The sequence below is a fragment of the Zophobas morio genome, unplaced genomic scaffold, assembly GCF_036711695.1.
Source record: "Zophobas morio isolate AGI-343-1 ecotype UQ-CSIRO unplaced genomic scaffold, CSIRO_AGI_Zmor_V1 ptg000002l, whole genome shotgun sequence".
Taxonomy (NCBI): domain Eukaryota; kingdom Metazoa; phylum Arthropoda; class Insecta; order Coleoptera; family Tenebrionidae; genus Zophobas; species Zophobas morio.
In genome coordinates, this window is record NW_026972107.1 from 27367315 (window position 1) to 27379213 (window position 11899).

General features: G+C 31.6%; 1 protein-coding gene across 1 annotated transcript in view; it reads right to left on the reverse strand.

The window, feature by feature from the left end:
* The window catches only part of LOC135132508 (proton-coupled amino acid transporter-like protein CG1139), a 41005-nt gene that overhangs the window by 26302 nt on the left and 2804 nt on the right, over positions 1 to 11899 (reverse strand). Inside the window, exon 5 of the mRNA XM_064060635.1 lies at positions 1285 to 1406. Coding sequence (XP_063916705.1) covers positions 1285 to 1406 — 122 coding nt within the window. The remainder of the gene's footprint in view (positions 1 to 1284; positions 1407 to 11899) is intronic.

Genomic DNA, 11899 nt, shown 5'->3' on the forward strand with positions numbered 1-11899 from the left:
ACACATTATCCATAATTAAATATTTCTATGTAAATAATCATAATCATACTCGGCATAACAGTCACATTCGAATTCTGTCCGCAGTTACTCATTACCTCAACTATGATGTCATTTAGTAAAGGTGAAAAAAACATTATTACGCTGGAAAACTAGAAGGTCAAGTAACGAAGATGTAAAGGTCAAAAATACTTGAACAACAACTGCAAAACAATTATTTTGTGAACTTGTTATTAAATGTGGAATATAATCTATTAACGCAATACACAAGAAAACTCTTAAAGGATCTTTCACTTCGCACAATATTAATATGAACGGGACCATTACAGAGACATTTTGCAATTCCAGAAAAAAATTATCGTGTTTGTAAACAAGAAAAATATGGTAACTGAGATTAATAAATTTCGATGCGTTTACGGTTTAATATTTCTCACGATATTTTTTAATGAATATAAGAGATAGAAAAACAACTAAAAATTACAACACACATTTGTGGTTTTTATCCACAGGTTACTTAGAACTGAATGATTCAATAAAATTTAGATTCTGGTAAGCCTTGATACTCTTGGCAGAATGTACAATGAAAAATCAATATTGTTGTTGTTCCCAGTGCGTATGTCATTAACTTATGAATCAGTTTCTCAAATATCAGTTGTTTACAACCTGGTAAAACCTGGGAAAAATCAGTTCTTTTTAATTAGGTAGTTACCTTGTTGATACTGACTGAACCACTTTAACCGGTGTTATATAAATTCTTCAAAAACGCAAAAAAAAACAACCAAAGAAAGTGCCAGTAAAAGTAAATAAAATCGTCATTACAAGACTCCCACATCCGTGACACGCAGTCTGCTGCGTAGTAGCATGCTTTTCTTTTGTGTTCTTCATATCCTTTATTTGCAGGAAACGATAACTTGAGGCATTTAATCATAAAAACTGTAGATCAGATTAAATACAGTAAAACAAAAATTACCACTTCAACGCGCTGAATATACTAAAATACAGACAGTCTGGATGGGACTTCACACCAATAACCATTAATAGGATTTGTGAAACGCACCCAATAATACCGGACCTAATTATGACAATTCGTTATTCTACAAGCGTGAAGGCAAACCATCAGTCACCATGACCCCAAAATCGCCTGTGCAACCGATATGAATCAAACGGTATAGTTTTTTGTTGGAATTACGTACTTGAATGATCATTTGTGATTCATCTCGTGAAAGCCACATTTTTGCTTTGTTTATGGATGAAGATGACGTCAGTGCGAATTCCGCTAAAACTTACCTAGCAAAGTTGGCCAATGGCTGAAATTTTGATGGTCCGTATTTAAAGACAGCATGCGCTGTTTCCGAAAATCCTAGCATGGGAACCTTGGCCGTTTTGCATATTTTTTGGGATGCAAAAATCTGAAACAAATTTTTTTTAACTTTTTTCAACAGTAGTCGTCATTACGATTTAAAGTTGTGATAATCAAAAGACATGAAAATTCTGAAGAAATTATTTTATAGGTAGTAAAAGCAGTGTCGGATTGAGGGCATGGGGGGTCAAAGTGTGGTACTGTACACAGAAGTTGTTTGGGTATTATTAACTTCCCGAGCGTAAGCGCAGTAATCGTCCATCGCACGAATGGCTACTTTTATGTTTTCTAAACGTTTCATGACCCCTACAGTACGAAAAAAGCAGTCTCCCGTTTCCGTCCCGTCTGTCTGTATCCATTTTTATTAGATACGTAATCTCCGAAACTGCCGGACCGATTGTTGTCAAATTTTTTATGTACATTAGAAATATCGTGGAGATGGTTAAGTGCTAACTAAAATATGGCTGATTGTTGGTGGGGATGATTATCCCCACCAACAATTTGATGACGTCATTTCAATGAATGGTATTCTAAAATGATTTGAATGTTACACAAAAATACACTCATATACTTGTAGTGTACGAATCCACTTTTACTTTCTTCGCTAAATGTTCAAATTTTCGCAAAAACATATTTGCAAGGTATAATAATGTTTTATTCCCGACACGGTTTGGACTCCGTTGCTCAGTGGGTGTATCGGAGGTAATGGCGACCTGTGGTACTGCGATTGTGGTTCGATGCCAAACTTGGCCCTTTCGTTTTTTTTTCTTGCATTGGTATAACGCTGTGACTTCAACTTTGGAGTGACTTAGTCGTCAATCCATGTTAGGAACCGGATTAACAACTGCTCCAAAAATATGAATGCGCTTACGCTCCGGAAGTAAAAAGAAAAGTGTGTACTGGTAAAATATAAGGAAAGAAACAAGCTGTGTGTTTATTTCAAATTAGTTTTTCCATAACAAAATTTTGTGATGTATCCTCATTTATTCATTTTTTTGAATCACCCTGTATAAGTAATTTTAAGAAATATGAATGCATTGAAAAACCACAACACTGTTAATATTTTGCATATTTTAAGTAAGATTTATACGGCAAAATTTTTGTGATGACATCATCACTTTTTGGATAGGATAAGCCGATCAATTTTGTTTCACGATTTACCATGCTTGCAATAATCTTAAAACGTTTGTAAGGTTTCAGAGCAGCAGTTTCAAAATTAATTTGTCAGATGGTATATAATTTTGATTTTTTTCCTAAAAATCTGAATGTCTAACTCAACACAGTTTAACAAACAACAAATGCAGGGGTATGTTATTTTATAAAACTTGAATAACATTTACTATTGTAAATTTTAGAGATATATTTTATGTACAGAGTCAAATATTTTCTCTTGTTTATTGGTTATTTTCTAAACTTTGGTATTCAGTGTTAATTATTATTAAATTAATTTTTATTAGGGATGTTTTGATGATTATGACAAAATTAGAAAATTTATAATCGGTCGGTGACTTCATATTAAGTAGAATTGTTTTGCCTATTAGGTATCTTATCCTTATCATACACTTTATTTGTGCAAAATTTCAATAAACAAGAATCAAAACATTTGTTTGAAAAATTTTTCCAAAATCCTACCAAGAAATATCTTTTTACGAAACGAGGAAATCATAAATGTTATTCCTGACATTGTTAACACTTTGTACAATTTTTTATCTAACATAAAAACAAATATGCTTTTAATGCGAGTTTAGCAACACGAGGTACTACATGTAAATATTTTGTTAAGTGAACTGTAATGAATGTTAATTACGTTAAGTGCTGTTAACGATATTTATTAACATTAGAGTAAATAATAATTGTATCAGCTACTAAATTGGATGAAACTTTAGATAAAAACATATGTTGATTCACATTTTATTATTGTGTTCCTTTTTTGTGCTACATGTAACTAATATTACATACATCCATATAAAGAATGATCCAAAACTGTGAATACGATAACGGTGCTGATTAATATATACTGATGAATTTTTTAACATAGAAATATGTATACAAAGTATTAAATATGCAACGTCAATGAAGAAATCTATTTTAAATACTAAATATCTCAAATGTTTACTTGTTACAATAAGAAATCTCTGCTTGACCAAAGTTTTTTGTCTGTAGTTATGAAGGATTAATTGTGTTTTTGCTAAACGAAGTAAAGCAGTGCAAAAACTTAATTAGTTGGGCAGTCGCCATTATTTAGTTATATTCATTTTATTTTTAAAACTCAAAATTAGTTTATTAAAAATTTTTGGTGTGTTTCCCAAGTGTAGAAAAAAATTGTTTTAAGGTTAAGCTAACCATAACTAATTGTATTACTCAACTCTGTTGATACAACTAACTGCAGGTTGACCTTTATTACAATTCGAATAATGATAACTGAAAACTTCCAATTCTTTCTAGCGTCAAAATGCAAAGAGGTTACAACTGTTGATGATTTCACACTGTCATCAAAACAAAGGCTATAAGCAGTTTTTGTATGGAAACAATGATCTTCTAATGTTTTTATTTCTAGTTTCTAATTTATTCATTTCATGTTTTAGTTGACTGATATGGGACGAAGTATAAATACATTTACATTTAGATTACGTACAGTTTATTACTCCGCTATTTATTACAATAGTATTTAACATTACTAGCATGGTAAAAGAGTTTTTACTGGCGGACAGAAGGATATATGGACCTTCTGGAGCTAGTAAAAACCCGTTACCTTGCGTGTATTGTTCAATATTTTATTTGTTTCTCACGTGTAAATAACTATTATAAACTATTAAAAACTCTAGAAGGTCCAATATTTGAAGAAACATCGTATGCACTTTAGACGTATTTCCTTGGAAACGCACGTCAGCATGGCACTTATCATAACACTTATTATGTTGGCTAGTTCTGTCATTTAGATTTTTCGATTTATCGTTTTCGATGTATTGAAACGAGTGTGGCGCAAGCTATATTACTGAGGAAGCAGCAATTGTGAGTGACAATTTGCCTGAATCAATTTTGGCTGTCATTTCAACTTATAATAGTTTAAAATGTTTAAAATACATGGCTGAAGTAGCACGAGCAGGGCTGTAAAATGTTACTGGCTAGCCAGATAAGTGACATTTTCATATTGAATACAGCGACTTGGTAAATTGATGTTTACAAGTGAGGAACAAATAAACTCGTTTTATGTAGAACTAAAAATTAATTAGGTAAGCACTTTTTTAAATTATAAAAAATTGGTTTAAAATTATTTAGACAGAAACTACTCTTCGCGAATCTGGAATCAAACATTCAAGCAAATTCAATATCTTAGAAAAAAATCTCAACAGGGATGAGATTCGAACTCACGGGTGCAGACCCCATTTCAATCCTTTTTTATCTCACATGACCACGGCGCATTTGCATCAGAGTTGTGCGAGATATCGGTTATACATATAAAACGAATATTGCACAAATATTTTTGTAAAAAAATTCTGATTAAAACACAATGGGTACTTATAAACCACAAGTGTAGGAGTATTTTATTGCGTAACATTTAAATAATTTTAATGTAGAAACTTTTGAGATCTAATTGTTGGTGGGGATGATTAGCCAAATTTTGGTTAGTGTTATACCATCTACAAAATTTGACAGTAGGTGGTGTCGCGCTTCTCACATTCCTTCATGGGGCTGGCTACACTTGCCTTCAAGGCATAGCCACAGCCACAGTCACACACGCGCGACAGGCAGACAGGCAGACAGACAGACAGACGACAGATAGACGAAAACGGGAGGCCAGTTTTTTCGTACGCTAGAAGTCATGAAAGTAACCAGTCGCCTGATGGACTTTATTACAATATCTTCATGCATTTAGTTTAATAACTGACACATGACTCTTAATTAATTATTTGAGATAAAATTTTTGAAAATTTATTCATAAATTATAAAGCAGCGTATTTCATTTGATTCTTTATAGGTATATATCGTTTATAGAAAAATATATTCCAAGTGATAAAGGGTTGTCTTCCTAGCAAATATATGTAGATACCATACTTACAATCGTTTTAGACCTAAATAGCTTTTTTAACAGTTACCATTAGTAACTCAGATCATTTTTTTGGGTCTTTAAGCTATATGTTTTCTTAATTGTACGATGGAAACGTAAAATTAATTTGTGAATAGAAAATAACTAGCTGAAAATTTGATGCCAACATTTTAAGTTATTTACTTATTATTTCCTTTCTTTCTTTTATTTTTTTATTTCTTTCCAAGGTTATTTCCAGAACAAACTTCCGTCGCTCTTAAGGTACAATGAAACCAATCCCGCTTCTTTGAAAAATTATAAAATTAGATTTTGCGATTCTTAGTTCGTGATAACCTTTAAAGTAAAAACCAATGGCGTAAATCTAATAATACCCTCGATGCCCTGTGCCGCGGGAGCGCAAATTCCAAGGGCGCGTCTTTCGCACAAATGCGGACAATATGAAATATTTTTAAAACAGATAACGAACGGCAAAAATATATTCTTAATTTCTGAATACATGTTTAACATTAACATCGACTGTTTATGTTTGCACTAAGAAAGATTTCGACTGTATCCACATAACAAGCATCAGCGGCGGCATTTGTATTAAAAGAAAATAAAATTGGAATGATTTTGTCTCGTCAACACATAGCAGAGGACTAACTAATTAATTAAGCATATTTGTTTTTTTTTACACTTGATGTCTAGTATACACACTCATTTATATTTTAAGAACATTTTATTCGACAAAATTGTAAAATGACGATTTTTGGGGATGCCATCAATGGACAAATTTTGATTAACGATTTATCATGCTTCCCATAACTTTAAAACGTTTACAATATTTCACGGTATTTATTCGGTTTTGCAAGTTCGAAGTTAATTTGTAATCCGTCTGTCTGTAGTAAAAACTCAACACGAATTTATAAATGTAGGAGTGTGTTATTTTTACTTCCTGAGCGTAAGCAAAGGAAGTATTGTAATCGGGTCCGTTTCCATCTGTCTGTCTGCCGTCACGGATTTTTATTAGACAGAAAGTACTGGGCCGATTGTTGTAAAATTTTGTATTTATATTAGGAAATTCATGTAGATGGTAAAACGTTAACCAAAATTTGTCTAATCATCCCCACCAATAATGTGATGACGTCACTTCAAAATTGTACATAGTAAATAGGTTTTAAGTTGTATAAAATAACATCAAAATTATAAAACAACATTTTGAATTAGCAAAACCGAATGTTTTGAAATCTTGCAGATGTTTTAATGTTATGATATGCATAATAAATTTTTAATCAAAATATATTTACTTATCTCCTCCAAAAAATTGATGACGTCAGCTCAAAATTTTGCCGAATAAATCATATCTAAAATGAACAAAATACGATGAGTTTGTACTTGTCAATTATCAGTCCGTTAATATTTTTTTGAATTACTTATACAGGGGGAATTAAAAAAATTAATGAATGCGTGAATTTATTTTATTGTTCTAATCAGTAACTACAAAACCAAATGTTTTGAAATCTTGGAGATGTTTTAAAGTTATCATAAGCATGGTAAATTTTTGATCAAAATGTATTTGCTCATCCCCCCAAAAATTGATGATGTCACCTCAAAATTTTGGCGAATAAATCCTATCTAAGATGTGCAAAATATGATCAGTTGAAACATGTAATTTATCATTCCATTCATATTTTTTAAGTTTTGCTTATACAGGATGACTAAAAAAAAATTAATAAAACTCAATATATTTTATTGATTAAATCGAGAATTGTAAAACTGAATACTATGAAATCTTGCAGACGTTTTAAAGTTATTGCAAGTATGGTAAATTGTTAATAAAAATATATCTGTTTTTTCCACCCAAAAAATCGATGACGTCGTCTCAACATTTTGTCGAATTAAATTCTACCCAAAATTTGCAAAATATGATGAGTTTTTACTTGTGATTTATCATTGCATTAATATTTTTTAGATTTGCTTAAATAGATGGCTTAAAAAATAATGAATGAGTCAGTTTATTTTATTGATTAAATCAGGAACGGCTCACTCCATTTTCCAGAAAATTTTGGGAATACAATACTGTTAGTTTTAGTATTACACTGAATCAATTCAAGTTGATATACGTGTCCTTGCAAAAATGTTGATGAAGTCATCACAAAATTGTGTAAAAAAAATTAAATATTAAAATTGTGATTAGACATAAATTACACTTACGTTTCGCTGCTCTTTATTAACAGCTCGCTTCCGAAAGGGCTATCTTTGTATAATTAAAACTAAAAATTCACAAAAAATCATTTTTATGCAGAAAAACTTAAACATTACGGTTTTTACCCATTTTTCACAAGTTAGCTACTTAAGTAGATGAGATCTTTACATTTAAACCGAAAATTGAACCACCAACCATCAGTCTTTTGAAAATGGTGGTTTCTGCTTGGGTTTCTCTGCATAAAAATTATTTTTTTCTGAATTTTCAGTTCTAATTATTATACGAATAGAGTCCTGAGGAAGCTATGATTAATAAAGAGCGACGAAACGTCGGCTTAACTTCTAACTTTTGGTTTAATTGGTCCGCAATCCTAAGAATAAGTTAAAAAATACATCATGGACACCATCGCAATTGTGATTAGGGATTTATCATGTTTATGATATCGTTAGATCTTTTTTAGAAGATTTTAGGAAAGTGGATTCTGTAGTTTCTAGGTTCACCCGTAAAATGTTGTTGCTTAATTTTGAATTTTTTTCTAAAAAAATCTAGATGCTGGAGGTAAAAAGTAAAGGCGGGGATAATAAACCACACTTATAAAGGCATATCATATTAAAAATTTAAAAGCAGGTTTATTGACGTAGTAAAATTTTGAGATGGCGTCATTAAATTGTTAGTAGTGATGATCAAATTAGTGTTTTAGCATTTTAAAATGTAATGAAATTTCAGAACTGTAGTCCTGTGGTTTCGGAGATTACCTGTGCAATGAAATGACTGTTAGACAACAAACAAAAGGAAATTACCTGTTTTTTTTGCTACGAAAAATTCAGAAAACTTTAAATTAGTCATTCGTCAACTGGATTCTTTTAAATTACTTCACTAGTACAAAATATAAAATAAATAGAAAGACGACGAATCCTTTGAACACAACAAGAAATTTGCGAAGAAATTAAACGTACCAGTCGCAACAAACATTTTATTGTAATTTATGTGTTGTTATTTTCCTTGCACATTTAGAAATAACTCAAATAACTGAAGTGCAAACCTTGAATTTTATCATGGCAATAACATGCAACTTTACTGCTACGTTACTAAATGAGGTTTCATTATCATTAGTTATTACAATGAAGGAAAATGCACTTTTTAAAAAACACACCAAAGTACATAAATAAAACTAAATACATTGTCGTGTAATAAGTAGGCAAATTTTAAGTGAAAAAAGATTACGATATAACGAAACAATAAAACAGACACAATACACTGAATGTACGAAGTACATAAGTACTTGTACGTTCTCATCTGCTATTTGGATCGTTCGCTTTCGATTTATGGCACAAACTTTTTTTACTGTATATTATCTACACCTAGAGACTGTTATTACGAGCAAATCAAAGTGGTTCTCAAACAGTATACAACTTTACTGTTCTGATAAAAGTTCATTAAAAACAGTTTTTTTGATGTTTATGTGGTACTCCTCGGCTCGATAAATTTTGATAATTTATTTCATAATCATGATGGAAAAAGCAATACATTTCAGTGAAATTACTTATGGAGAGGTATTGATAAAATATTTAACTAACTAAAACAGCGCCGTTTAATTGGATAAAGTACGGAGAAAGTTGACTTTGATTTCAGAAGTATTTTACAGAAAATCCCTCATAAAATTCAATAATAATATCTATAATAAATATTACGTATAATGCGAGCAATTAAACGTAACACAGACGGTTGGGTAGACCATATGCTGTATTGAAATAATTTTTTAATCTCTATTCTTAGAGTAAAATGGAGAAAAGATTTACTGCACCCCACTATCATTCACCACCATTTGTAAAAATCAACGCAAGTTGAGCAGAAATTAAGCTATCGCAATCGCACTCAAGCTTTCGTTGAACTCTACCGTCGTCCCTACAAACAGATTGTCTTCAGCCCACTTGTACCAGAAACACTGTAGTCTAAAATTTTATTGCCAAAAATGGGACGGACAGTAGAAAGTACAGTAGTATGGAATACTAATGGTTCACACTAGTTCACCCGAATTTGTCAGAGAACATTTAGTAGGTAGTTGTCCGCAGGGTCAGATTTGTGCCAAGTTAAGAATAAGTAAAATAACTTATCATTCGATTTGTAATTTAGAAATAAATTATGGATATTTTATTTGGACCACGTGCCTATGTAACACTTATTAATCCCGCATAGACGACTATTTTTATTCATTTTACACATAAAATTACGTATTTTCGTTGGTGACTGAGTGAGTGAATGAGTGAGACCTGGACTGTTCTACTTTCTAATATCTGGTGACTACCTGCATGTGACAAATTTGAGTTGCAAATATTTCTTGCCATTGTACTGCTTTCTGTCTCGTTATTAGCAATAAAATTTTATAGGCTATATTTATATTTCCTAAACTGTACTGATTAAAGTTTTTCTAAACCATGGAGGTAGGATGACAGGAAGGAGCATGCCTCATTTGACCAACGAATGTTGAAGAAATGACATAAAAACTAGGATATTTCTAACAACATAAAAACTCAAGTAAATTTTACTGCTACTGCTTTTATATTCTATATTATTAAATTATTTTTATGTTTTATGTCTAGTACCCGGCAAACGCTTTCCACTGAAACAATCGGTTTCTCGGAGAAGCTGGAAGAGCCTTTTATAACCATATTCAAAAGCGCGGTGCCAGTCACATTTTCAAACTAGCTTCCTTCCTCTCATTTTACCTCCATGGTCTAAACTTATAATCAAATGACGTCAATTACTTTATGAGGGGTATCATTTTCTGACCTTCCTCCGGATCAAAACCTTGTCTAAAACTGTCAATCAAAATCACTGGTAGGTATAGTCTTCGAAATACTACAAGGTTATATGGCCCCACTAAATTGGGATGTTACAATTGCTTTTGTTCGGCAGGTTACCCACTCAAACCTAGCGTCATAAATCAAGGATTTGTCTCAATATCTTGCCACCTCAATATCTACTGTTGGGTAATTCGCTTAAAACTTTTTGTACATTAAACCAAATACAGTTTGTCTTTTACAACTGTGGGTTTGCCTTATTAACTGCTCCATTGTCGTCTTCACAATACCTTGATTTTATAACAGCCATATAACCTTGTAGTGTTTCGGAGACTATATTTTCTGTCCGGACCGTAATGTGATTCGACTTTTTATTTAAGCGAGTGAGGCTTGTTCCAGATTACTTACATTAATCGGGACTACATTGTCATTAACTCATTATGTAACCAAAATAAATATTCATTAGTAAAACTTTGAGATTAATTCTAAGGAAGAGAATTGCTAACATGAAAGTTGTAGTTTTCACAGAAGATTTTAATTAAGTCCGGCTCTGTTAGCCGGTGAATGGAACAATATTGCCTGAGAAGTTTAGGCGAACTTTACCACTATTTCAGCCTATACAGTTGTGTACCTATAATGACGTCAAATCTTATGACTTGAAACAATTATACGATGTACATATATGATAATTTTATGAAGAGCGATAATTGCCATTTATGTATTAAGGGCATAATTAGGGAGATTATGACCCAACGAAGGGGGGTTTTTAATTTCCCGAGGGCCACAATTGACAATTAAGGCCGTGGTACATATTACAACGTTTTATTCTATTTTAATTTCTAAAATATTTTTAGCGAAATATTGAGTATTTCCGGTAAGATTGTGTGAATTGTGCCGATGTGAACTTTAATACTGGCTATTATTTTGATGTTGTTGTGGATACCACTTTGTTTATTAAATAATTCGACTTTCAAAATGCAAACTGAAGAAGCGGAAAACTTTTACTCAAAAGAAATTTTACAAGCATTTTAAGTCGGCCAGGAAATGATTTGATGAAATATTATTTTCTCAACTTTAATAAAATTGTTGAATATCGAAGCTTGTTTGAATAATTAATTAATGTAAATGAATAATCAATCGTTGCTTAGCAATGTTTGACTGATTTATGCCATAAAGGCCAATTTATGCTCCCATTTGGGTGCTTATCAACAAGATTATGATTCTAGAATAGAATAAGATTAGTTTAAATGATGTACGGAATTTAAAACAATGTAACGAGTGCAGTGTGGAACCGTTTACTTGAATTCCTGGCCAAAATACCAAATTGTAATTTATCCAAATCTTAATCCGTTTAAAAGACTACTGTTTCCTCTTTCTTAAAAAATAAATATCGCAACTTGTAACGGATAAAGTGTTGGCCTTACAGGCAGCGAAAGTGGAGCATTTTTAATCTTTTATTACAACAAAGTGATACAATATTTTAGTCAGTTTGAAAGGATTTTTATTTT